The following is a 27,778-nucleotide window of genomic DNA, read 5'->3' on the forward strand; positions in this document are numbered from 1 at the left end:
ACACTTTGGGGACACCTCCAGGGGTAAGTGCGTCTGAATGTGTATATCAAATTCAACCAATGGTGAGGCTTAACGACAAAAACAGGGTGACACGGGGGCCAGGAAGTATATCACTATCTGAAATATTGCCAAAGACGGCGTTACAGGAACACAGGAAGTATGGCAAGGGAGACGGAGTGTCTCGTTCCCTTCTCAGGGAACAACAGTTACATACGTAACCAGAGACGTTTTCATGTGTCAAACACAACTATGCAAAAAAGCATTTTGGTATCAACATTTACATACAGAAGATATAAGCATTTAAAATGAACAGTTTAGCATGTGTGCTTAAAAAGTCTAGAATTTTATGATACTATCCTACACTACAGGGAATAATATGGATTTTTTCCAGAAAACTTCTTGCATAAAATAGATTCAATGACCTGTATCTATGTATGTATATTTTCAAAAACTTCCCAGGGCCTTGAATTTTTCCCCCAGATTCACAAACTTTCAAGAATTTCAAGGACCCGTGGGAATCCTGTTTGTAGTAATTCAATTATGTGTAGGATATCTAAACTTTGCCCTCATCAGTGGACCACTAGCTTTCTGAGTTACCAACCAGTTCAAATAAATGGGCTGTAAAATGTAACTTTGTTGACAAGCTTAAAGCAAGTTATTATTGTGTACATTCATTTCGAGAATAAAACAAATACAAAATAACAGTCAAGGCCACATGTAATACTTCCATCCCGCCCAACAAGGAAAAACACTCAAGATTCTTCTTGTACATTAAAATCATGTATTAATGTCCATAGAAATAAAATAAAAACATTGGGGTAACACTGAATGAAATGGAAGGTCTACCCTTCAGAGGTAGGCAGAGCAGTACATGATAATTCCTAAAACAGTTTTCAAAGCGGGACTGCAGGAAAGACGAAGTGGAAAAACACAGATATGCAGTGATTTCAGCTAGTTCATGTGCTGGTGCTACAATTACCGGACACATCAGAAAGAGACAAAGCATTATATTTGCACACAAAAAAGCATTTTTAAGCACATACAGTATTTTACATTTCCGCTATACTTGTATATAAAAACAAAACTAAAAAGAGAAAAGTTCGATTTTCCCAAATTATGACCGACATGGGTAAATGATATTAAACTGTCAGTAACCGAAAGCCACAACTAGAGACGGAGAAAAAGAATCAATTTGACAAAAAAGCATTTCATTATTGTTTTCCATATGCGGTACATGTAATGTGACTGGATAAGCACTTTACCGGATTACGAATGTTTGAAAGAAAGCGAAACGTATAGGCCATTAAATATACATAAAACCTAGAGTAAAAAAATTAATAAAAAGCCAGCTTGTCTATGAAAAACCTTTAACTAAACAGGAATGCATAATGAATTAAAACCAAACGGCAAGTCATGTTTTACAAACTTGACAGGAAAAAATATATATGTACAAATGTTATATATACACATATACACACATAGTTGAATGTATATATTCATGTTTTATATATTTAAATTCAACTGGTCATTCCTGTTGAAGTAAGCCAGTGGCCTGGGAGGGCAGAGGGTCCCTTTGAGCACCAAAATGAGTGACGCATGTCCACTTCTGCGCAGTGCTTTACATTAAAGTCCAATTCAGGCATAAACTCCACTCCGAGCATGGATGACCAATCAAAAATGAAGCTCCGTAAATGAAAGTGTATAGAAAACGTATGCATACATCAAGTCATTTGTTTTAAAACATCTGTTCTTGAGTCCCGCCCCCTCCCACCCTACATAAAAGAAACGCCAATGTAGGCGAGTCTGTAGTTGAAATCCTTATGGCAAAGAGTTTGTGGCAAATTCTCCCTTCCCCATTGTGAAAATCCCCTACTGCTTAAAAACAGTCAGGTTGGCAAGAAACAATCGTTTCGACTGATAACCGTTCAATCCGGGGGTAGAAGGTCATGCAGGCGAAACCTCTCTCTTATGTGTGGACGGACATCCTCATTCTGTAATGAAAACCACAAAGGGAACATGAACCAAAACTAGATCTAGAAGCCATTCATCTTGTATTAAAGGATAATTCCGGTATTTAACACTTTGAGTCTTATTTCTGGTTTGTTTTGGATGAACTACAGTGATGGACACTGAAATTTTGACAATGGGTCGTGTCTTGAGTTTTTGACTCGTTTAGAAGCGTCTCTTGACTGCTTCAGAATGGAAGTCAATGGCCATGCACAAACATGTCATTAAAACAACACTTAACGTTCATTTTCAAAACTGTGCTACTCACCGAGTGGTTCGTGGTGTTCGTTGATGATTAAAAACAAGTTGTGTAGCGAAATACAGTTTCTGTCGTGTTTTATTTGGCATTTTGTAAAATTCCATTGACTTCTCTAGGAAGACGCAATGCTCGCTGATATATCACTCCGCCGCCGGGAAACAGAAAAGGGGCTGTTTACTCTCAGAAAATTTTTTTCCCATATTTGTAGGGCTGACATTCGATTCGTGGGTTGACATTCGATTTTCCGTTTTGAGATTCGAATATATATATTTTTTTACAGCGTCAATGCAGAGCTTTTGCCAAGCAGGAAGTGCGCTTCACGCTCCCGCTCTATAGGTGGCGCAGAGAGACCAACATCCAGAGCCAACAGCACTAGTGGAAGAGATCACCTCAAACGCCATTCACGCTAATAGTGTCGTAAATAACGTTCAGTTTCTTGCAAAAACTGATTGATTTCCTTCACAAGACGTCAATATGTCACACGGAGTTATGGGGGATTACTGTTGTATTGGACATATATGCTTTAGCTCTTAAAGTGTGCGGATCTGTTGACTTGCATGACGGAGCACTGGGGTTTCTGCAAAATATTTTCTTTATTGTTTTGCTGATGAAAAAACATATTCGATGGTGTAAGTGTTATAAATAAACTTGATTTTGAAAGTATATTACCGTTTTATTACAGTTTGTTGGACTATGTTCATTCATGCTTCAGACTCAAATATAGAGCGGAAGTATAAACGCGGTTGTGAGGTTTCTGAAAAAATAGTTCCACTGTAGCAAACAACACGGATTGAAATCATACATTGCGCCAATATATTTGTTTTTAATCATCAACGAACACCACGAACCACTCGGTGAGCAGCACAGTCCTGAAAATGAACGCCAAGTGCTGTCCCAATGACATGTCCGTGCATGGCCATTGACCTCCACTCTGAAGCAGTCAAGAGACGCTTCTAAATCAGTCGAAAAGTCAAGACACGACCCATTGTCAAAATTTCTGTGTCCATCACTGTAGTTCATCCAAAACAAACCAGAAATGAGACTCAAAGTGTTAAATACCGGAATTATCCTTTAATAGCAGATGCACATTATACATTGACATTAAAATTATCCTGTAACTATTAATTGTTTTTTTAGGTGAAGTGTATAACTTCGTACAAAAACCAAATTGCAGAAATATTGGAAAACATCACACTCATTCTTCTACTTTTTGAAAAGGCACAAAAGACGCAAGACACACATACCAGTTCTACCAGCTTCTCCAAAAACGGCACCAGTTTAAGGAGCTCATTGTCATTCTTGTCCACAAACCAACTCTCAATGGGGATCCCATTGGAAAGCTGCAATAACAGAGTAAGCACATCCTGAGATTTACATACTAATAACTCACCACATCAATAAATGATCATTAGTGTCAGTAACCACATTTATTGTTATTCAACTATCAGTGGCTCTTATCTAAAAAGCTAACACTAACAGTTGAGCTACAGGAACTCGAGCAGGATTCACAAACCTGATAGGCAAAAGCCTGAGGTGAGTTGTCAATGATCACCGTCTTGGAGAGATCTCTGCCGAGGATGTTAAGGTCTTTAATATAGTTGCCTTGAACGCATACGCAGTGTTCACGAAACAATCTATGCCTAAAATAAGAGAAAAATTTTGATTACAAAATCAAAACATCTTAGACATTTATTTATTCAAAGCACACCTACATAAAACTGGGCAAGAAAACATTTTAAATTATTCAGCCAGCGAAATGTTACACTTGCTACAGTACAATTAAGCATCAATGACAACTTAAAAATCTATGTAAAGTCAGATTCCAAATGTGTTCTGTGCTAGTCACACCAGAGAAAAAAATTTTATTAACCACCCAACCAAATTTGAATGTTGGGGAAAAAAGTTATCAAAATCTTGGAAATAAATGCAGCGTTCTTTGCTCTTAAGCTGGTGGAGCGTGCCCGCTGTCGGCACTGAAACCACACCCACCCGCGGGTCAGCTGCTGTGTCTCTCAACTTCAAACTTTATAAAGGTTTTTTTTTAAAGCAGATGTCTTAACTTTTTTCAACCCAAGAAGGACCCCTTAAAGGAATACTCTACTCATTTTCAATATTAAAATATGTTATTACCTTAACTAAGAATTGTTGATACATCCCTCTATCATCTGTGTGCGTGCACGTAAGCGCTGGAGCGCGCTGCGACGCTTCGATAGCATTTAGCTTAGCCCCATTCATTCAATGGTACCATTTAGAGGTAAAGTTAGAAGTGACCAAACACATCAACGTTTTCCTATTTAAGACGAGTAGTTATACGAGCAAGTTTGGTGGCACAAAACAAAACGCAGCGCTTTTCTAAGCGGATTTAAAAGAGGAACTATATTTTATGGCGTAATAGCACTTTTGGGAGTACTTCGACTCGGCGCAGTAACACCCTCCCTCTCCCATTATGAGAGTGAGAAGGGGAGCGGACTTTTCAGGCGAGTCAAAGTACTCCCAAAAGTGCTATTACGCCATAAAATATAGTTCCTCTTTTAAATCCGCTTAGAAAAGCGCTACGTTTTATTTTGTACCACCAAACTTGCTCGTATAACTACTCGTCTTAAATAGGAAAAATCCATTTTAAAAATCAATTGCCCAATTTAAACCCTGACCACAGACCCCCTGTTGAAGACCCATCATTTAAAGCAACTGACCTAACCAACTGTTTTTTAGGATCCAGGATGTTCAGCAACTTGTCAGCATACACCTTCTTGGAAGCAGTAAAGAGAATGATCTGTGGATAATTCAAAATTAAAGTGTCATTCATACAGACCATATCATTCACATTAAGAGGGTTTAATAATGATCATAAACTTAGTCAACAATACACACAGGGTTCCCACTCCAACTCAAACGTCAAATACCTGATATATCCCGGACTAAAAATTTGAATTTCCATGACCTATGTCCGGGATGCCGTGAGCCTGGATGATGTAGTATACACTGTGAGTTTAAAAAAATTTAGCTTTTATGCGTAAAATAAATAAACAGTGCAAATAAACAGCTGTTTAAATTATAATCAATAGAGACTTGGACCCTGAAATGGTATTTCTTACATCACACGTTAACAAGCAGATAACATTTTGACAAATGGAAACAAAAATTAAAGGTGCAGTGTGTAAATTTTAGCGGCATCTAGTGTTGAGGTTGCGAATTGCAACCAAAGGCTCAGTCTACTGCTCACCTCTTGCTTTTAAAACACATATAGAAGCTACGGTAGCCGCCACCGGACAAACATGTCATCGCCAGAGACAAAGTTTGTCCGTTAAGAGCTTCTGTAAAAACATGGCGGCACAAAATGGCGACTTCCATGTAAGGGGACCCTCTGTGTATGTAGATAACAACATTTCATTCTAAGGTAATAAAAACATAACGATTCATTATGAAAGGTCTTTATATACCCCTGATAATATAGTTTTGTATATTATTTTGCATTTCTGTCAAGAGATCCTTCTAAAAATTACACATTGCACCTTTAAAAGCAACAAACAATATTCCCTAATTTTTAAAGTCTGGAAAAGACCTTTTAAATACGATGAAATTCCAGTGGGAACCCTGCACACCAGGGGTGCCCAACCCTGCTCCTGGAGGGCTACCGTCCTGCAGACTTCAGTTCCAACACACCTGTCTGTAATTATCAAGCAACCCTGAACACCTTGATTAGCTGCTTCAGCTGTGTTCGATTGGGGTTGGAGCTAAAATCTGCAGGACGGTAGCCCTCCAGAAACAGGGTTGGGCACCCCTGCTGTACACAGTGTAAAACAAGTAAAGGGAGTCTTATATTCATATCATGTTGTGAAAATGTAGAAAAATTAAATGTTTCAATTTAATGGAAAGTATTGGGGTGTGTGTTACAGACCGTTTAGCGCGGCAAGCGAAGGAAAAAAGATGCTAATATAGGCACCACCAGCTTCATTTAAGTCTACTGCAGCAGCGATGCTTAAGAAAATGCTTGAACAAAATGCTTGAACAAAACTGTAAAATTCGCTTGGCGGGAGTGCCGTATGCTCAAGGCAATACATCTAATTTGACGATTGACTTATTAACCGTGAGTAATTTGAATCGTTGCACTCCTATCTATTATACAAGTAAATTACATGATAATCATATGGGAGTTGTGTACAAAACAAAATTCAAATTCAAAGACCTTTCAAGGACTTTCCAGGTCCAATACCCTCAAATTCAAGAATTAAATGTGGGGACACATTTTAAATGAGAGCAAGGTTACATCGTGTTACCTTTTAAGATACATTGTTACAGTTCCCTTTCGAGGGAACTCGTGCTGCGTCACTGCGGTGACACTTTGGGGACGCATCCAGGGGTTAGTGCGTCTGAATGTGTATATCAAATTCAACCAATGGTGAGGATTAACGACAAAGACAGGGTAATGTGGGAGCCAGGAAGTATATCACTATCTGAAATTTTGCCAAAGACGGCGTTACAGGGACGCAGTAAGTATGGCAAGGGATACGCAGCGTCTCGTTCCCTTCTCAAGGAACAACAGTTACATACGTAACCCAAGACGTTTTCATGTGTCAAACACAACTATGCAAAAAAGCATTTTGATATCAACATTCACATACAGAAGATATAAGAATTTAAAGGGAACAGTTTAGCACGTGTGCTTAAAATGTCTAGAATTTTTATGATATTATCCTACACTACACAGGGAATATGGATTTTTTGCATAAAATAGATTCAAGCACTTTCAATGACCTGTATCTATGCATGTATATTTTCAAAAACTTCCCAGGGCCTTGAATTTTTTTCTCCCAGATTCACAAACCTGTGGGAACCCTGTCCTATAACCCTAGTAGAACGGTTTAAAACAAAAATAAAGAACAAAATAATCAAGAGCACAATAAATTTGACAATAAATATCAGTTACCTCAAAAATCTGAGACATACGCTCCAAGAATTCTCTGAAAAACGGCCGTAACCGGACGTAAACCTTTGAGAATGAGAAAGGAATCACGATTACACATCTTCATACAAACCTACTGCAGATAAGAGCAATCGAGAGAAGTTAAAAACAGTTAGATACATATACAAATAATGTGAAAGGATTGTTGAGTATCAAGTTAAAAACATTTCTTTCCATACCTGGTAAATTACATCCTGGAAAAGCACAGGGAAGGTCAAGGCTGCATCCTCCAATTCATTTAGGCTGCAGTGTACCAAAGTCTCATCCTGAAACAGGACAACAGTGGAAAATCACTACTAAACCATACACAAGAGCTTGTATTAACCATTAACGTGTACAAAATGCATCGCAGACGTACAAGATCCAGGACGAGGGAGAACTCTGGAGTGCTCCTGGTTTTAAGAGGCAGCGCTGGTTTACGGGTTAGCTGCTCCTCGGTCAAGGGTGGCACGTGTTTGATGAAGAAATAGCTGTGAGATTTAATGGTATGTTTGAGATTCGGCAGACGGTTATGCATGTTATTTGTCAACGTACAATATGGTTGTGTTCACTCACGGGTCAAAAACTTCCCAGTCCTCTTCGTAAGTTCCCTCCGGAGGAGGTGATGGTGGAACATCGGGGTAATTGCTGTTGGATCCTACGACTGAAGACGACAAAATAGATCTTTACATTTACAGAGGAAAATATAAGTAGTGCTTAATTTTCACAACAGGGGTATTGCACTGTAACAGCCAAGGTGGGTACTTTTGCTAAGATCTTCCAGGTGGGTGCTTATTGACAAACAAGACCTCTACATCCTACATCAGCCACAACATTACTCACTCATATCAATTGCACAAATAATGCAGTAGGAGTTAAATACGGTATTGTAGGGGTTTGGAAAGACCCCAGTATGAGCAAGCAAGTACTTATAATTACGCCCATATTAAAAATACACATATCCCCAACACTCACCAGTTAGCGGTGGCATATCCGCCTCTGTGACAATCTCGCCTTCCTCCACTGTTGTGTCTGCATGCGGCAGCGTTCTAGGGTTTAGTGCAGGGTCAAAGGTCAGCTCTCTGCCATCAGTGCTAGTGCTGGTAGGGGTTTCTTCAAGCTGCTCCATGTCAAGTTGCTTTACAATCTCTTCGGCCTCAACAGCCTGGCCTGGGGAATCGGAGCCTGTAGCTGGAGTATAAAAAAGAGAGTCAGACATGGGTTTACAAGTGCGATGAATACAAACAGCACTGTTCAGGGTATTGGTTTTTAGTTTCCAGCAGGTGCTTCAGATGGCTGAATGTCAACCACCACAGGATTTACTTTTGATGAGGGTTTTTAACCAGGGCGTGGAGGACGAAGGTCAAGTCCACGGTTTCTTTGAGTCATAACGGTAATGTTTCTCTTTATTTGTGAAATAAATATGTAAAAACTTTTTGTTGCGATTTACTGTTTTTACTACATAATTTAACAAAGAACATTTTGTGAAAATATAACCTTGATATATTCAATATTGACTAATAGTAAGGTCATGTCAAAGAAATCAATGTGAAATCAAACTTTGATGCTTTGAATCTTATAATTAGCCTGGATTTTACAGACAGCATCACAATTGTGACCCTGGACCACAAAATCAGTCATAAGTAGCACAATATTTTTTACATTTCCTAATCTAATTACAATATTATTTCATTAGTAATGTGTGTTGCTAAGGATTTTGATTTTTTGCACCCTCAGATTCCAGATTTTTAAATAGTTGTATCTTGGCCAACTACTGTCCTATCCTAACAAACTATACATCAGTGAATTTTTATATTTATAATATTATATATTATATTATTTATTTTACATAATATAATGTTTAAATTTATATTTATTCAGATCTCAATTTCAAAAAATTATCCCAAATGACTGGTTTTGTGGTTCAGAGTCAAAACTGCTTTAAATCCTATGCCCTATAATAATTAATTATAACTAACATTACCACTTGCCCTTGGTGACATCAGCAAAATGGAAAGGCAATCTTTTTTAACTAAAAATAATTATAAAGGCAGAGGATCAGAAAATAAGGTCAAATACAATTTCCTGTTGACGCATGTGGGGCAAAATGCCCTGATATCAAAAAGTGGGTGGAGCTCAGTTTCATTAAGACATGAGTTAATGCAATGTAAAAAAAATTATATACATCATATATGTTTGTGTACTGTGTATAATAATTATGTATATTATAAATACACACACATACATGTATAACTTTAAGAAAAAATATATATTTATATATAATATAAATGTACAAATGTATATACACATGTAAACATTTCATATATGGGTGATTCTCACGAAACCATTGAAACACCACGGCACTAATGATTTTAGCTTTAAAATGTGTAATATAGTAACATTAAAAAGCATCAGAATTAACACAATACTGTGTTCTACCTTGCACAATGTGTGATTTCAACATAAGAATTTATAATTGGAAATTTTATCTCATTTTCTGCTGAAATTCTCATTACCGCAATGTGTCCGGCTGTGTTTGAACATGCGTACTGTTGTAATTTAATCAAATTAACACAAAAATATTAAGAAAAAAAAATGGATGTTTTGCTAGTCTACTTTAGATGACAGAAAAAATATTTACTGAATATTCATGTATAATAATAATGAAGAAAAATTAGGAAATGATGTTCTCATCCTCAGCAACACTTTTTGAGAACAGTTTAAGCACACATACAGATTTTAATAAAGTTTGATTTTGAGTGACCAAGCACATGGACCAGTTACTTCAAGATGGCTACCAGGTAAGATCATTTTTTTTACAGTTAATTTGAAATATTGTCTTGTCAGAATGCTTACACGACATTTTGATTATCATTACCGCAACAGATGCTTATTAAATGTTAATTTAAATAATAGAAGCATAATACTTTGATTTTAAATGCATGTGCAGAATCTCCAAATTATGTTCTTTCAGGTTTGTCATGTCATTTTGAAAATATGTCAGTGTTGATGTTTTCTGACTGTTGTGGTAATGAGATTTTTTAGGACTAATTTTTTAAATTATGTTACAAAAAGTGTTAAATGATAAGTAAAAGTTTTTAAATTAATGTTCCCATTTACTCCAGACTTTGTTTTTCAATGTCTGGTGGGAAAAAAAAGTAAATTTAAGCAATTTTTACATGTTCATGCTTGACATTTTTAAAAGCAAGTTTCCGTGAGAATCACACATATGTAAACACATTCATATATATATGTGTGTGTGTGTGTGTGTATTTATATATGCATAATTATTATACACAATACACAAACATATATGACGTAAACAAAAACTTTTATTCTGCAAACGAATAATCGTTATGCAGCCCTAATGCAATGCAAACACATACATACATCAGCTCACACATGAGATTATAGACCCTTACCATTTTTGGTGGCTGGTGAGAAGAAGCTAAAAACAGGAGAAAAGATTGTACCCAGGAGGGTAGTACGGGGAGGACTGTTTGGAACTTCTGTCTCCACCTCCAGCTTGCCATTGGGCTTCACTGGTTTACTCTGACCTGTCATGGTATCTGAGCAAAATAATACCAAAGATATTAAATACCGTTGTTTTTGCTTTTAAGCAAATTTAAACAAAAGTACATAATAAAATATTAAATTAATAGTTTACCCAAAAATGAAAATTCTGTCATTATTTACTCATCGTTATGTTGTTACAAACATGTATAAATTACTTTGTTCTACTGAACAGATGCTACTATGGAAGTCAATAGTGCTAAAAAACTGTTTTGGTAAACTAAGACTGCATGCCGCATCCGGAAGTGCTTGCGCAACATTACACATAGTGCATAAACATTATCGATCAATTATCAAACTGTCGTTATCATTTAAGCAGGGAAATTTATGTAGAGAAAATTATTGTTATCGAATTATCGTCCAGCACTATGGCACTGATAAACCTGTGGTGGTTTTCTGTAGCGGGGAAGAAACGTAAGCCATCAAAATCGAATAATTCTCGTGAGAGGCACTAGGTCGAAGGAAAAATGCCGGCTGTTGCTTGTTCTCACACAGCATCAAGCTTCTGTCATGCTGACACATTGACCCCAGAGGATCTTATGAAAAAACCAAAGAAGGTCAAAGAAAATCGAGCAGGACCAAAACATTTACAGCTGACCGCTGTCAAAAAAGTTCAGGGACGACATCCCAAGGATGACAGCAGCAATGAAAGTGTTCTTAATATGTTTTGATTAACGCCAATAATGTTGTTTTTTTTAATCAGTGTATACCACTAGTCAACTAAATGAATAAAACACGGCAAAGATTAACACACATTTATATATTGATTCAATAGATTTATAGCATTAAAAAAAAACGTATTGCATTTTGCGAAAAAATAATCAGATTTTATAATGAATGTTTGTAAGTCAAATTATGGATTTGAATTTTTAACGTTATTACAAACTAAAGATGCTATGTGAAAGTTTGTAAAAGGAAATAGTGGTTTTCAACTTTCTTGGTATAGAAAACACATATTTACCCATATTAGTCAAAATGGATTTATTTCATTTTAGAACCTAACTTTTCATATCTTCCTTTGCGTTCCAGGGTGAACTGTCCCTTTAAATTAAACGTGGTGTTTTTCTACTAAAATCTTAAGGGACTTCATTTGTACATGAAACCTTGAGGACTAAAGTTTCATATATGTATAGGCGTGTACTTATAGAAAGGCCATACCTCCATTGACAGGGCCTTTCCTGCGGGTTCTGGGATTTGCTCTGCTGGGCAGATTTCCACCGGTCGGAGTGGATGTGATCAGATTACTGTCCGAATCACAGTCAACACGGCTCCTCTTAGCAGGAGTGCACTGCTCCACCTTGACATTAAGAAACACAACTGAGATCAAACTGCACAAATCCATCGCCCAAAACAAGTCATTACACAAACTACACTGCAAACCTTGACAGCATTGCCTCTGATGAACCGTTTGATGGTGGAGAAAATGCCTGTGTCTCGTTTCGGCATCTTGCCGTCTTCTGTGGGCAGATTGCTTTCCACCTCGGAGTGCTTCCTCTTGGTCTTGGCGGTCCGGGCGGACAGGGTGGTGCTCCGCTGCTGAGATGCTTTACGCATTCTCAGCCTCATCGTCCCAAAAGTCACATGTAAGGCTGCGAAGACAATGTCAGTCAATGATCATAAAGCGTAATGCATCCTGTGTGCATTTCATTTCAACTGTCAGTAACATTTCGAACCGCATTAGTATAGAAAATTTCACTATTGCTAAATTAATAATGCCGAAGGACATTCAGATGTCAGCACGGCTGTTGAAGTGGGAAATTCCACTTGCGTGATCAGTCATGGCAACTCAAAGAAAACAATCAGATCTCTCCCCTGCCGTTTGACGAGAAAGGTCTTCACTGCACCCCACCGCTTGCTTTTTGAGTGCCACAAAAAGAAAGGGAAATACATAGGCATCACCCTGAACTACTGAAGCCTATGACGGGTTAAAGCTAGAGAGCACTCATTGCAAACCTTGCCCTCAATGTTCCTCAGTTGATGTAAAAACAAAACTAAACCACAATTAAAAAATGTGACACTGCCCAAGCAAAAGTTAGTTTTTGCGATTTTCTGTTTACCATATAAAATCATCCTACATTTATTTTAAAAATATAACCAAGATATCTTTAATACTAATACTACAGAGTACGACCAAGTCAAAGACCAAAATTAAAGTAAAATCAATGAATGAAATTAGGGATGCACGATATATCGGCCGACATATCGTTATCGGCCGATAACTGCTTATTTTTAATATTATCGGTTATCGGTCTGATAGCAAAATTAGGCCGATAAATGAAAGCCGATAAATTATGGATTATTTTGGTTTGTTGAACCACTTCACTTGTTCATTGCTGGCCATGTGGAGTTTTGATTGGTGCTTTCTGTGACATAGCACGCAGATGACACGTGTTGCGGGCTTAAGAAGAGTATGCTAGTCTAGCGCAAAGACAATATGTCCGTGGTCAGCGAGTTTTTCATTGTGAAAATAATATGAATATTTATCGGCCTATAGATATCGGTTATCGGCCCCCAAATTTATGAGTTATCGGCCAAAATTTCCATATCGGTGCACCCCTAAATGAAATTAAATGTTGATGCTACTAAACCTATAATTAGATTATGAGACTTTAGTCTGGAACTCACAGACAGGGTCACATATTATCAATTTGCAATTCAAGAGCTCAGATGCAAAAACAGCTAAACACCATTTCCGTCAAAAATAAGATGATATTACTGACTGGATGCTCTTGGCACATATCATAAAAACTTTTGCTCCAAATACGCCTCATCTCATGCAGAAATTACAGTTTGTTGGCAGAATCCATTAAATTGCTAATTTTTCAGCAAAGTCCTCTAAGTGCATTGAAAAACTGTATAATGTGCGTACATCGACTTTTAACTGTCAAGCTGTAAGAATTTAAGGGGGTTTACTGAATATATTCGAATACTGACCAAATATTTAAGCCTTTTACATTATTCAGAAACGACAGTGAAGACTGAAGACTTTTTAAAAGTGGAGATTTTTGCTTACACAAAATTTGTTATACCAATGAAATTTCTAAAGTGACATTTGTGGAAAATAAAGCATTGCAGTTACTGACTATTAATCTTTTTATTGCCATTAACGTGAAATTACCTAACCTAGCAATAACTACTAGTAGAAAGTAAAGTTTTGACTGCCACGTCCATAATGCTTGAATTGCTAACCCCAGAGTTGCCGGTTCGCGCCTGTGGTGCCCTGAGCAAGGCACCTTAACCCCAGTTGCTCGCTGGGTGTGTGTGTGTGTGTTCATTAATTAAATGTGTAATTTAATGTTAGGTAGTGCTGCACAATTAATCGCATCGCAATCGCGATGTCAGCCTGTGCGATTATATGACCGCAAAATGTTGCAATTATATTAAATAAATAAATGTGTGGACTTGTTAACACAAACTTTCTGATAACAGTTTGATGATTTTCCTTGCTGTTTAAAAAAAGAAAGAAAAACGAACAAAAAAGGCAGTGCACGTGTGGCATGCACGTGTGTGGTGTGCGTCGCCACTTATACCAGAGCGAAGATGGACGCAGAGGAGGTTGACAGTGATCTGGTAGCTAAAAAAAACTCTATGTCTGTTGTATGGCGGTATTTTGGATTTAGGATTACTGACACTGAGCAGTTGCTACATCACGTGGCAATACGAAAACATTTCTAGTTTTACAAATACACATTTTAGCTAAACTGTGTGTGGATTTTCCTTAAAACCCATCAAGTTGACTCATGATACCATTTAGTATAATTGCAATCGCACATCGCAATATTAGCATCAATAACCGCAATGGGAAAAATGTTAGGGGTAGGCATGGGCCGGTATAAGATTCTGGCGGTATGATAACCTTTAGCAAAAAATACTATGGTTTCACCATGTTGCGGTATTGCCAAAATGTGTTATTTTCAAATGCCAGGTAAAAATAAAGCCTTTAAATTATAATATGCTTTCAAAAAATCTGTAATTTTTCATAATGTATATTAAATGTAAACTTCAAATCAATCACATGACTTAATGAATTTTGAATAAACACAGCTCATACCTTGGAGAACATTTTTAGTGGTTTTGAAACCTTGACTTTTTAAAACCTCAGTATACCTTGAAACCGGTAACCAGCCCATGCCTAGTTAAGGGCATAAATAGCAACTGTAACGTCACAGTCAGTGTTGAGATTGGCCTCTTTTCCATCTGTCTTTTGCATGTACAAGGTTTATATGAGGAGGAAACAATAGTGTTTGAGGGTCACAATTAGGGCTGGGTATCGATTCAGATTTTCCAGATCGATTCGATTTCAATTCACAAGCTATCAAATCGATTCGATTTCGATTCTCGATTAAATTTTCGATTCCGGTTCTCGGGTAGGTTTTTATACTCGATTCTCGATTCAACGCAATGAATATAGACTTAATACAAATACTATATTAATAAAAAAAGAAAAGTGAATGGCAGTTTACAAGTGGGTAATTAATAAAAAAAATTAAAAGCCACAACACTAACGTTGTCGTCTTGCTTGCGACTTTGACTATTTTAAGTACTGAATGAATGAATGACAGGCTCACCACTCGCTCCTTCGTAACCTTGCGCAAGGCAAAAAAGAGGGTGACATCTAGTGAAGAAGACTAGTAATTAGATTAAAGTTAATCTTATGTTCAATGTTTGCAGAAGTAAATATAAAAAGAAAAAAATCGATTCTGCTCTTTGAGAATCGATTTTTAATCGACCGCGTTTAAAAAAAACGATTAATCGAAAAATCAAATTTTTTTGCCCAGCCCTAGTCACAATATGTCATCATCATGTACAGACCTCTTATTATTCATCTATGCCTAGGTAAATACAGTTTTTTATTTTATGGCACCTTTAATCCATATCTATTAAAAGATGGATCGATCATTCATAAATTTGAATATCCCAAAAAGCTGTAATAAAAATTTATGATCGTCTTTTTTCAAATATAAATTTCAACTTTCTTGACTAGTGAGGAGTTGCTATAAATTATAAAAAAATAACGTTGGATTAGCTTAGTTAGAAGTTATTAATTTTTTATAATTTATACAGCAACTCCTCACTAGTCAACAAAGTTAATTTTTTTATAGTAAATTCAAGTTGTAGTGTAACATTTAAGTGTAACAAGGAATTTTTACAGTGTACTAATTTGGCATCTAAAAGGTTTTATGCAGGCACTTTAACGTTACAGTACAGTGGGGGAGAAACTGAATTTACCGGTGCATCGGAATTTCATACAGTCTCACAAAATTACTACATTTAAATGTCAACCAGCTGGACTCGAGAAAATATAAATAAAAATAGTATTGTAACAATTTGTGCATGATTGACATTTATTGGTTTGTACAAAAGAATAAAAACGTATCCAGACTCCATAACGTTCCAGTGCAAGAAGTGGGCGGGGGTGAAACATGTCTCCTTCATAGCCCGCTTTGCTTGTTGAACCTAAACAAATGTAGCTTGCCATTAGCCTACTGGTATGTCGCTTCTGGTATGTCCCAAGCTGTAACGTCCATAACATTTACGACTTGTAACAATACATCATTAAAACATTCACGATTTAAGCCTTTTCTGTCATTTCGCACAGCTCGCGCCTCCGAGCTACAATATTAGCTGATAATGGTCGCGCTCAAGTTAGCTAGCAAATCAATTAGTCGTTTTGGCATCAAAACAATAAACACCTGACAACGGTGGCCCTGCATTTGGCATGCAGATTTTGAGAAACCCAAACCACATTTACGCCTTAAAACAGGTTTAATCTTAATAAAAACTGTTAAATTCTAAGGGCGTTTTGACGCCAGCGGCTAAAGCTAACAGATGACTTGTTGGCTGTCTCGCGACACCCGCGCGCCGCGTCTCGTATCTCGCGCTTCAGCGCGCGAGCTTTAGTACACCGCAAGCATGCACGGAAAAAGACAAAGAAAGATTTTAATAATTTCAATGACATTTAATCAGTTAATTGTTTTTGTATAAACACGTCATACGGCAACTGCACCGTGTTGTATTAATCTGCATGTTCTCACATACGGAGGGGGCGAGTCATGAAGACGCGAGATTTCAAAAGCGCTGCGACCGTGTCGTAGGGTTAAATATTTATTTTGGCATTATTGTGATTCGGTTTAAACACTTACATGACAAGGGTCACGGCGGCACGATCCGGAGATGTTGTGGATGAGTCCACAGCTGTTTCTGCGGCCCGTGAAAACCTCAGTCGGTGAGTTATCCGCTGAGCGTGAGTCACAGAACAGTGGATAGATCAACTACAGCTGCTCGGGACGCCATTTCCCGCCTCCTCTCAGAGGGATTCTTGCGAAGAACCCGGATGAAGCTACACCGTACCGCGCATGCTCGTACCTTTTGGAGGGAGGCGTATTACTTCATATGGCGCTGTAGAGACCGATTGCCTGTGACATCAAAGTATCGCGAGAGCGATTAGATAGTTATGCTGTCGATTAGATCTCGCGGTACTTTGATGTCATACACATTGCCAGATGCTTTAATCCAAAGTAATTTACAATCTATTTAGCTTATGCATTTTATCAGTACCCTTACGAAAATTAACCATGGTTTTACCACAGTTTAAACACACAAAACATGGTAACCTATAGTTAAATCACAAATTAGACATGGTTACTACAAAATAATTGTTAATTTTCGTAAGGGTATTCCGTTCCTTTTAAACCTATTAATTAAACCTAGGTTACTTCCTGGTTTTTGATAATCCAGCTCAGGCTTTCTGGTGACAGGAATGGGATTCTACATGGGATTGGGTATAATAAGCCAAAAAGTACAGAAAATAAAAAATCAAAACTGTTCTTTATTTCTACATTGATAAAGAACATTTGCATATATGACTGATATAAACTGATTCAAGAGTTATGTAGAGTATGCTATTTTTTCATATAGCCAAAGGCAACGGAAATCAAACCCAACTATTAACCTATATGTTATTGCATGCAACTATGAATGCTATTGTGCTTGAGTGGATCAACAACCACAAAATTCTGCACACGCTCTATTTAGTATTAATAGATGACTGTCACATCTTTCCTGAAAAAATGTGTTCCTGGGATTTGCTCTATTTCATTCCCAGATGCATTATGGTCCGGTATGGTCCTGGGCCTCCCCAAATTCCCCTTAAAAATGTATGAAAGAGGACAGAAATGAACATCAATCTCATATGAAGACAACAATTCAAATGATCATAACATCATCCATACTCACTTGAGAAGCCCGTGCCAATACAGATGTGGCATGACATCAGCTTTCATGAAGTACATGATCCTGCTCTCTTTACTTTGGTCCACGGGAAAGGTTTCCAGGGGCTGTCCGTCATAATCAAATTCTGCCAAGATGACTGTGTTGTAGCTTGTGACCAGCGGGCATGAGGTGTAGCCATTATATGCGAAATAAAGTGTTTGATTATGATTCAACATCAAACTGATTGTTATACTAATTGTCTAAACTTAAGACATTTTTCTTTAACAAAGCATTCACATAAAATGTCAAGTAAATGTACATATCCCGCAATAGTTAGTTTGTCCAGAACAAAGCATTCACATAACTCATCTGTGTAATATACTTATGCCGCAATAGTTAGCCTGTCTGGAACCGAGCAGATTTTAAAACAAAATACTGTATGACACATGCATTACATGCGAACGGCCCTTACGCTAATAGGATTCTGTTTTTCTCTCCCTGTCTCGTCCTCGACCACGAGTACAATGTATATATATTAGTAAAGCTAATAGAACTAGATGTTTCAATCCCTTTAGTTGCAGTAGCAGTCGGTGTGGAGTGGTGAAGAGGAGGATAAGGTATGTCACTGGGGTCATCTAGGGTCTTCAGGTGGGCACCCTGCTTCATTGACGTTTCGTTGATTTAAGCCCACAACATCTCCAGAAGGCTCAACGGTGTACCCAGCGTCCCAGGTACACCCCCCTCCATGCCATACCCTCCATATTCCTGATGGACTCTGCATGGCAGGGGTGTCCTTCTCCCTGAGTCGGGCCTATGCCTGACCGCATACCATCTGTCTCTACCTTACTGCCCAATTGGGGTCTTTGTGCTTGATCCAAAGCCAATTACTACTTTTTTCAGCAGCGCTTGACATGGACCTGATGGCCTGTTGAAGAGAGCGCCCCTTGACCCCTACTTTTTTTAGTATATATATATATATATATATATCTCAAGGGTTTTTCTCCTTCTAGTAGTTTTCCCACAGGGTTTTTCTCCTAGGGGGTTTTTTCATCCCATGGAGAGTCAGCCAACATTGGCTTAATTTAGCACTTTACTGTATACGTTACATTATTACTACGCTCGCTTGTACGGTTTTATTATTAGCCGCTGTATTCTGCTTCTTATATTATCTATCGATTTTTCTGTGTGTTCCCCTACATCTATTCATGTAAAGCTGCTTTGAAACAATTAACAATTGTGAAAAGCGCTATATAAATAACATTTAATTGAATTGAATAGGCATTTGAATATTTTTTAAATATTAGTAATATTGAAAGTTTGTGTTATTGACATTCGTTTTATTTATTTTTTGTGTAGCGAACCTGCCTATATTCATAGCAGCATACTATCATGCTATTAGTCTATGCAGATACTTTATATGCATGTATACTGTGTATAGTGTATAAATTATTTGAATCCATAAAATTCCCTGTTGACCCAATCCAAGCAAAAAGTGCAACATATTTTTTGATTATATAACAGATTTAGATAAAAATGCAAAATAACCATTTGTCTATTCAAAATGATACTTGCACACCACTCACCAAATTAATTGTACAGTATTACAGTATTAGGCATTACACAATGTATTCTGCAAAGTAAGCAGGAAAGTATTTCATTTTAAACAAATACAGCACCCCCTAGTGGTACACTTTTCAGAAATATGTGTGTGTGTGGGGGGGGGGGTGATAATGTAGTGTGATTCAATATAGTCTCATGCATGTCCGCATTAGATCAGTTTATCTTATAACATACTTACTGCCTTATCTGGTATCTGTTTCTTTAAAATTCTGCTGACAGTTCGGTCAAGTACTGCAGATTGTGCAGCTGTAGAAAAACACAACCAGAATTGATCCCTTTAAGACCTTATGAAGGGCTGGTGCAACTGTACACTATTATAGATGTTCAACCACAAAAATAGGTTTTGTTTTTAAAAACATTTTTAGTTTTTTTACCTACTGCAGCCGCTGTTTTGGATGTGGGTAGATTGGTGCAGTCTCCGATGCCAAATACATTGGCATACTTTTTGTGCTGAAGGTTGTCCTTATTTACGTCCAGCCAGCCACCCGCATCGTCCAGTGAGGAGCCTTTTAACACTGCAGGTGGTCCCATGGGTGGAGTAACATGGATCATCTCATACTATGACCCAGAGAAACCGTACGTGAGACACCCAATCTACATCTAACACATCTGAGGATTGTCGTTTTTGTCAAATTTAACATTGGCTACCTCCAAAACCTTTGTTTCTCCAGGTTTGTCGAGATTCTCAAAAACGGCTTCTTGTTTGTCGGCCCTGACCTCAATTAGGTTGCTTCTGAGATTTACATTAAGGTCACGTTTCTTCACAATCTCCCATAATGCATCTGCATATTTTTTCACACCGAACAGCACGGGCAAGGAGGTGTTGTAAATAATGTTAGCTTTGGACCTTTTTCCTGTCTGAAAATGAAACGATTCTAAATTAGTCTACCGTGAATCAAAATGTATCTTTAGTCTGGATAATGCTTTTCTAAACCTCGTACCTTTCTCAGGAAGGCATCGGAGAGATACATGATCTTTTGAGGAGCTCCTGCACATTTCACAGGGGTGTTTGGAAAAGTGAACAATGCATTGCCCTCCTTAAAGTTCCTTAAAGCGTTCCAGGTCTTTTCTACTGTTTGCAATGAGTAGTTCGAACCAATTTTTGGATGTTCAAAAGCTTCAGGCAGACCTTTGATCTGTAAGCAGAAGAAAATCAGTTAGATTGACTAGATTTGAGAATAAAATCCAACCCCTGTTATAAATAAAGCAAATGTATAACCAGTGATGGAAATGGCGGAGATTTAGTGGAGGGACTCTAGCTGGGGACATATTTTTAAAGGTTTTGGCATATGCGACCGAAATTTAATCTGTGCAACCTTAAAATATATTTGGGAGCATTTGTGCGACTGCCCATTTTGTTGTGGTGCGACTTTTAGATTGTGATGCTGCGTGCTGGCGCTGTCCCAGGTTCAGTGTTCTCTCCAACGTTACATAACCAATCAAATTTCACCATTAAGTTCTTGCGTTTAATGAAGACCGCAGATTGGCTAATATGAGCGTCAGTCATTTCTTGTTGCCGTGCTACATACGTGAAGCACGGAAATATGAAAAGACAAACCGCGAGCATGACGAGAACGAGCCGATTACAGCCAATGTTACTACTGTAATTAATGACGACGATCCGGATTCAAATGCGACTCCAACACCGGAAGATAAGACTTGACGTTAAACCTTTCGGAGAGAGTGGCTTAAAGATTTCAAGTGTCTCCGCTATGAAAATGGCTCAATGTACTTACTTACTGTAAATCCTGTAAAACGGCGTTGGTGGCGGAATCAAAACATTTTAAGCACCAGACGTACCTTGCTTAAACATGGCGAAAGTGCCAAAAACACAAGACGTGTCGTGACAAATGTGTTCATTATTAATGGAGACACCGACCTGTACATCTGTCAAAGTGTGTTTGATAATGTATTTGCGCATGCGCTGGTGAATGGACATTCGACAAACATCCTTGTGGTCCATGTTGATGTGGAACACGACAATGGTGATGGTATGTTTTTGTTGTATTTTTTAAAACATTGCCTATTTAGTAGTAATAGCATCTTGGTAATGCAGTTATCAATACCAATATATATTAGCCTTCTATATTAAGGTCACTTTTGTAATGTCCCAATTAATCAGTGTTTTACGTGTTTGCTAGATTTTCCATTGTAATCTTAATCATGTTACCTGTAATTGTTAAATTATTATTGCTGCTATACTATTTCAACAGCATTTGGGTATTAATTTAGGAGTCTATGCAGCAAAAAAAATTTAAAAAATAATAAAATAGAAGACCAAATTTTAAATGCTGGCCATAGGATATGTAAAGCCCGGTGGTGGTGTTTTTTTTTTAATAAAATAAATCTATTTACATTCACATTGTAGTTGTGGTGCTTTTTAATTTTTGGATGGAAGCGCCTAAATTTTTGCTGGTGCTCCTAACTCTTTAAAGTTGGGAGCACCAGTGCTACCAAATAAAAAGTTAATTTTGAGCCCTGAAGGGTTATGAATAATAATGTTGAGCTCTGCTCTGATTGGCTGTTTCACAGCAAGGATCATGGGGCTCATGTCAGTAGCTCAAATTAGTAAACAAATATTTACAGATATGTTTGAGCCTGTATAAGAAACCCAGTCTCACGAAATTACGCACCTATAGTCACGTAAATTTTTTATTCTTTTTCACGATACTGACACGAATACGTGACCGGCTAGATTTACATAAAATGACATCCTTACCATGACAATGGTTTAAAAATTAGAAAATATAAAAATAAATCTGAAAAAATAGTATAAACCAATACTTAGAGTGACATCCTAACGCAAACATCAAATCTAACCCTAAACCGTAGCGACAATGGTTTGAAAATATAAAAAAGCAGTTGAGTAACCAATACTTGACAATGACACATAAACAGAAATTTGTGATATGGTCACAAAAGAACCCTGTGGAAATTCGTGACAGTATCACGAAAAAGAATAAAAAATGTATGTCACTATAGGTATGTGGGTTGGTATAAGACAAAGATACAGATTTTTTTAGATTACTCATGGGATTTAACTTTTGTGTCATACGAGTTCAATATTTTCAAATTGGGCGAAGACGCGTTTGAGGGGAATAGCACGTGTTTTCTTTGTAAACGCGCAGATCGTATCGCGTCATTCGCATAGCTCCATGCGTGGATGCGTCTGATCGAGTATTTGCATTGACTTTGTTTGTAATCTACTCGCTTAAATCGTTGAACTCGTGGCTGGTGTAAACCCACAGTAACGTCAATAGTAGAACTTCAGCCTCATGCTGCGTTCACACCAGCCATGGTAGAGGCATTAAGCGCAAATGATTTCAATGTTAAGTCAATGTGAAGACGGGTTGATGCGCGTCTGTAGGTTTCGCGGAGCGAATAAGGCGTTTAGTGCGCCGCGGTAGACGTGTTTCCATTTTATTCACGCGTCTAGTTCGCGCGAATGGTGCGAATTGAGTGTTGCCATGGTGCGAGTTGAAAAATGTAAACTTTGGTGGAAAAACGCGCTACATTAACCAATCAGGAGCTTGCTCTAGTAGTGCATGATTACAGGAAGCAAGCGGAGTCACAAAAGCCCCTCCCATGACACGCATTTCCGTGTGAATGTCTCAATGACTATTTTCACGTGCGAATGAAGCGAGTAAACTCAAACTGTTCAAGTGGCAAACTAGGTGCGGTAGACGCGATTTAGACGACTCAAACGTGGCTGGTGTGAACCCACCGTTAACACTAGCATATAGCATTAACTATAACTAGCATATATACTCAACAGTTAAATCTTTGTTTTTAGCATTGTAATAACATTGTTATTAATTGAATGTGTAATTTAATGTTGGGGCATACATCTCGACATTACAAGTGGTCTTTTGCATGCACAAGGTTTACATTAGAAGCAGGAAAAATCAATGTTTGAGGCTCACGATATGTCATTACCATGTACAGAACTCTTATTATTCATCTATGCCTAGCCTAGGTAAATCCAATTTTACATTTTACAGCACTTTACTTGTGAGGTAGTTATTAAACTTGAACTTTGAAATCAAGTCTAGCAGAGTCTGTATTAACTTCCTCTTCTCAAAGTGGGAAGCAGCGGCCCTTGGAGGGGACATGAGATGGTGCCGAAAGGGGGCAGTTTTGTGACATCCTAAATTCTGTGCAATTAAACCTCAGAAAAGTAAGGCTACTAACCAACAGCACTAAATTGTATCATTTTATATGTTTTGTTTGATTTAAAATTCTAAGTTTGAGATTTTTATGTCATTCATTTATTTATTTTTTTGGATGAGGGGGCAAACACAAGGAACGGCGAAAAAGTTTATGAACAACTAGATGGCAAGAATCTGACACCACACCCAAACTGTAATAAAACCAAAAATGTTTCCTGTTAAACTAAATATTGCCATCAGAGCAGAGATTCGACTTTACCCTGTTTCATTTTATATATAGACCTAATGATGACAATAAAGGAAATGGAGCTGTTACCTTTTCAAAGTGTAGCTGAAGGCCAAGAGCTACAATCAGATAATCATAAGAGATCTATAAGAGATAAAGAGAATGTAAACTTTACATACTGCCAAGGTTTTGTCTTTACAATAACCTCTAATATTTTAAAATTATCTTGCAGTTCTTATGGTGTTTATGCAACATATTCTCTAGGCAAGAGCATTGCAACACCCTCATGTAACTTCATATCTAAAGTTATATCTACTGTACAACTACTCACTTTTTATATTTTATATTGACACTCCTTCACGCGTACAATAAAAGTGCAGTGTTATCATGCTGTGCAAGATCACAATGACCACAAGGACTTTTTAAATGCTTTCTTTCCTAATCCTATCCAGAATAAACAAACACTACTATTTCATTATAACGCCAGCAGACATCCTGACGCATTTTAATGCCATAATTATCAGTCAAATTACCTTTTTTCCAGAGTCTGTGCGAACAGTGTTGTTATCGGGATCCAATTCAGCCACTTTGGACTTGACCCATTTTACCCCTGATGGTATCACACTGGCTGTTGAACGTCCAGAGGAAGCAATCCTTTTAGCCCCTGCACCAACTAACGTCCAAATAGGCTGGTAGTAGTGCATCTGCAATAGAGTAACATGTACATAAACTGTAATATGTTTAATATATGGTGCTTTGATTTACATAATGAGCCACTTAGATTGAACGTCTAATGTAATATAATATTCTTATATTGTTGTAAGGCTGTAGCCCACAGTGCATGTCCATGATGAACGTGCAGTTGGGAACTTGTTAAACCTGAATCCCAGTACATGACACGTGTAATGCCTTAAATAAAGAACAGGGGGCGCGGCACAGTGGGTTGCCTCAGAGCAAGAAGGTCTCCGGTTTAGGCCCGGTCGGGTCAGGTGGCCTTTTTGTGTGGAGTTTACATGTTCCCCCTGTGTCAGCATGGGTTCAAGGATAAATAAATAAACAAACAACAGGGCTAAAAAAAAGTTGTGGTCTTTTAAAGGGTCAGTTCATCTAAAAATAAAAATAATTTACTATCCATCATGTCATTCCAAAGCCATTAACAAAATAAAGGTGGCCGATAAGCTCCAGAAATGACAAAACAAGGTCCATAAATATAAAAAACAGTTCATAATACTTATGTGAATGTGTCAAGAACAGATCAAAGTGTAAATTTGTAACATTTTTGTATATACTTTCACCTAAGTTGTAAACTTTCACCTAGTTCTAAACTCATCTAAACAACGATAAAAGAAAAAAGTCATATAGGTTCAGAACGACACATAATTTAACTTTTAGGTGAACTATTTGTGAATGGGTACAGTTCATGAAAAATGACACTTTGAGGTGTCATACCTCACTGGGCTCCACAATGGCCACGTTTTCCGCACCAACTTTCCTTTTCATGCGTGCAGCCATCGCTATGCCTCCACTTCCACCGCCAAGCACAAGAACTTTGTAGTGATCTTTAGAGGCCAATCCACAGCTGGTATGAATTTGCGAGTTAATCACAGAAAAAGCTCTGCCGTACTGCTTCGACAGCAGCAAATGGGAATGGAGAGCGCTTGCCATGGCTTGAAATAATGTACTGAAAAAAGAAAATATGTAAACATGTCCTGCAACCACCGGAGCAAAACAGGAGCAAACTTACACAGTGAAGAAAGAAAGAAAACAGATGCATTCACATTCAAAAATAGTCATAAAAATGGTCCCAAGCTGTCACTAGAACAGTACCCTTTGAAAAGGTCCCAATATGAATCATTGAGGTACTCTTTTGTAGCAATAATATGAGGTACTATGAACTCCAGTCCTAATCTATAGGTACAAATGTGTAACTTTTGAAGGGGTACCGCCCTAGTGACAGCTAGGGACAATTTTTTGATAGTGTCAGAGACTGATAGTGTTGATAAACATAAAAATACTTTATAAACACAATAGTGGACCACATGGTGGACCCACTTGGCAAGGCTGGTTAACCAAAACAAACCTAAAGCATTTTTTTCCAAAAAGTACAGCTTGTACAAGCACAGTAAAGTGCAATGACAATAGTTTATCAATTCTTAAAACTACATGTGTTTTTAAAGCATGCATTAAAATGAAAATATAGTAGACCATTTTGTTTAACATGCAATATATTTAGTAAATAGTAGTAGTAGTATTAGTACAGAAATAGCATTCAACACACCCTGCGAGCGTGTACGCACTTGCCCTTGTCTTCAAAACTGTCCTCTATGTGTAGACAGGAAATCCTTACATATGTTCAATGAAACAGTAATACAGTGCGACACAGTCAAGAACACATTTGCTTATGTATATGTCCTAAACCGATGAGTCATGATACCTTGCATATAGTATTGTGCTTGTTCCGAAATCTAGTGAGCTGTCTAACTAGTCAACATGTTTGGGCTTCATATGGCCCCGACAGGCTGTCAACGGGATCCGAAACTGCAGGTTCTCTTGTCACGCTATAGTAATAATACATATTTGTATAGGTTACGATGTCTAGGTAGGCAACACACTAGAGAAAAAAACCTATATAGTAAGTACAGACTGCATAGTCAATGTGTTGTTCTGTAACCTCAACAATAAGATGTAGCCTTTGATATACAGTTTAAACTGAAACGTGCATACGAAGTCTGTATGCTGTGTAAGCTTGTTCGTGTACAACTCATAAAGCGCAAATCTTACACAATATACATTTCTGACACATATAGATTAGTCAACGCACAGATCAAATGTACGTTACGCTCACCTGAGGCGATCCGCCGTCTATCACGCAGATCTGTTACTGTTGCAACTACTTGTGTTCGACTCCATGCGCGTTGCGCTGACCGAACGGTGTATGACATCAAAGCACCGCGAGAGCACATATTGTTAATCGCTCTCGCGGTACTTGACGTCATACTTCGATCGGTCTGCGCATCGCATACTGTGATGATGCGTGTTGTTTTTCTAGTTTTACTCCCACCTAAATTTCATGTGTTTGCTTTGTTTTTTACAGTCAGTAGTATTATGTGACGATGTGCCTGTAACAAGTCTTTATTTGGGCTAATTGTCGTATAATAGCATATTATGACACTTTCAAAGGTATTGTCATGTGACATGCTGGAACTTTGCATGCACGTAGTAGCACACATACCACGAGACATGAACTGCAATTTTAACGCCATAATCGTCCAGAAGGTGTCGACATTGTTTTTTGTAATATTTGCAAATAATTCTTTACTGTCTGAGAAAATTGCTCATCATACTGAAATACATTAATATTTTTTGTTATTTTAGTAATATTAATAATACATTGGCAAAAATGACAATAACTATGCTTCATTTGACTTTGTAAATGTCACTGCTTAATATAATCAAAAACGCTTGGGATTTTCTTAAATCACAACAAAGTTTGTATGTCTGTTAAGACTTTAAATGATGAGACATAGTTATTTTCAATTTTGGATGACATATTCCCATACTTATCCACTCTTTTTCTATGCTTTACCTGAAACAGACAGACTCACTTCTCAATCTTCAACTTTATAAGTAGGTGCAGTTATCATTGCTATTAACTGCAACAAAATATATCAGTACTGCCTGCTGGTTTAGATGGTTACATAGCTACCAGGATTTCCAATAACAAGAATATAGCATTGTTTTTAATCTGATTAAGTGCTTACAATATGGAA

At 37.6% G+C, this 27,778-nt stretch overlaps 2 protein-coding genes across 5 annotated transcripts; both read right to left on the reverse strand.

Annotated features, from left to right (window-relative positions):
* Window positions 1-758: 758 nt before the first annotated feature.
* Window positions 759-17,159, reverse strand: ctdspl2a (CTD (carboxy-terminal domain, RNA polymerase II, polypeptide A) small phosphatase like 2a). Of its 2 annotated transcripts, none has more exons than XM_073868826.1 (13): window positions 16,925-17,159; window positions 12,162-12,370; window positions 11,940-12,078; window positions 10,631-10,777; window positions 8,184-8,393; window positions 7,785-7,872; window positions 7,588-7,699; window positions 7,409-7,495; window positions 7,194-7,256; window positions 4,960-5,039; window positions 3,780-3,906; window positions 3,511-3,606; window positions 759-1,991 (listed from the first exon to the last, which is right to left on the reverse strand). In XM_073868826.1, the coding sequence occupies exons 2-13, from the start codon at window positions 12,345-12,347 to the stop codon at window positions 1,926-1,928; spliced, it is 1,401 nt and encodes a 466-aa protein (XP_073724927.1). In that variant the 5' UTR covers window positions 12,348-12,370; window positions 16,925-17,159; the 3' UTR covers window positions 759-1,925. The 2 variants fall into 2 exon arrangements, with proteins under 2 accessions (XP_073724927.1, XP_073724926.1); XM_073868825.1 differs by having other exon boundaries at window positions 8,184-8,399; window positions 16,925-17,158.
* Window positions 17,160-17,590: 431 nt separating this feature from the next.
* Window positions 17,591-26,962, reverse strand: sqor (sulfide quinone oxidoreductase). 3 transcript variants are annotated; one of them, XM_055192236.2, is made up of 10 exons: window positions 26,854-26,962; window positions 25,458-25,689; window positions 24,542-24,712; window positions 24,099-24,152; window positions 20,555-20,749; window positions 20,262-20,471; window positions 19,988-20,171; window positions 19,792-19,859; window positions 18,018-18,196; window positions 17,591-17,929 (listed from the first exon to the last, which is right to left on the reverse strand). In XM_055192236.2, exons 2-10 carry the CDS (start codon window positions 25,671-25,673, stop codon window positions 17,872-17,874), a joined length of 1,335 nt encoding a protein of 444 aa, XP_055048211.2. In that variant the 5' UTR covers window positions 25,674-25,689; window positions 26,854-26,962; the 3' UTR covers window positions 17,591-17,871. The 3 variants fall into 3 exon arrangements, with proteins under 3 accessions (XP_055048211.2, XP_055048215.2, XP_055048212.2); XM_055192240.2 differs by lacking the exon at window positions 26,854-26,962 and adding an exon at window positions 26,306-26,831; XM_055192237.2 differs by lacking the exon at window positions 26,854-26,962 and adding an exon at window positions 26,287-26,831.
* Between the last annotated feature and the right edge of the window lie 816 nt (window positions 26,963-27,778).

Source organism: Misgurnus anguillicaudatus, chromosome 6, assembly GCF_027580225.2.
Source record: "Misgurnus anguillicaudatus chromosome 6, ASM2758022v2, whole genome shotgun sequence".
Lineage (NCBI taxonomy): Eukaryota > Metazoa > Chordata > Actinopteri > Cypriniformes > Cobitidae > Misgurnus > Misgurnus anguillicaudatus.

Coding starts and splice junctions, on each gene's coding strand:
- ctdspl2a (XM_073868825.1), bottom strand. CDS start 12,347: ATGAGGCTGAGAATGCGTAAAGCATCTCAGCAGCGGAGCACCACCCTG. Junction 12,079..12,161: donor TCAGAGGCAATGCTGTCAAG/GTTTGCAGTGTA, acceptor CTTAATGTCAAG/GTGGAGCAGTGCACTCCTGC. Junction 10,778..11,939: donor GAAAGGCCCTGTCAATGGAG/GTATGGCCTTTC, acceptor TATTTTGCTCAG/ATACCATGACAGGTCAGAGT.
- sqor (XM_055192236.2), bottom strand. CDS start 25,673: ATGGCAAGCGCTCTCCATTCCCATTTGCTGCTGTCGAAGCAGTACGGC. Junction 24,153..24,541: donor GCACAGACTCTGGAAAAAAG/GTAATTTGACTG, acceptor TATCTCTTATAG/ATCTCTTATGATTATCTGAT. Junction 20,172..20,261: donor GAGAAACAAAGGTTTTGGAG/GTAGCCAATGTT, acceptor TCTGGGTCATAG/TATGAGATGATCCATGTTAC.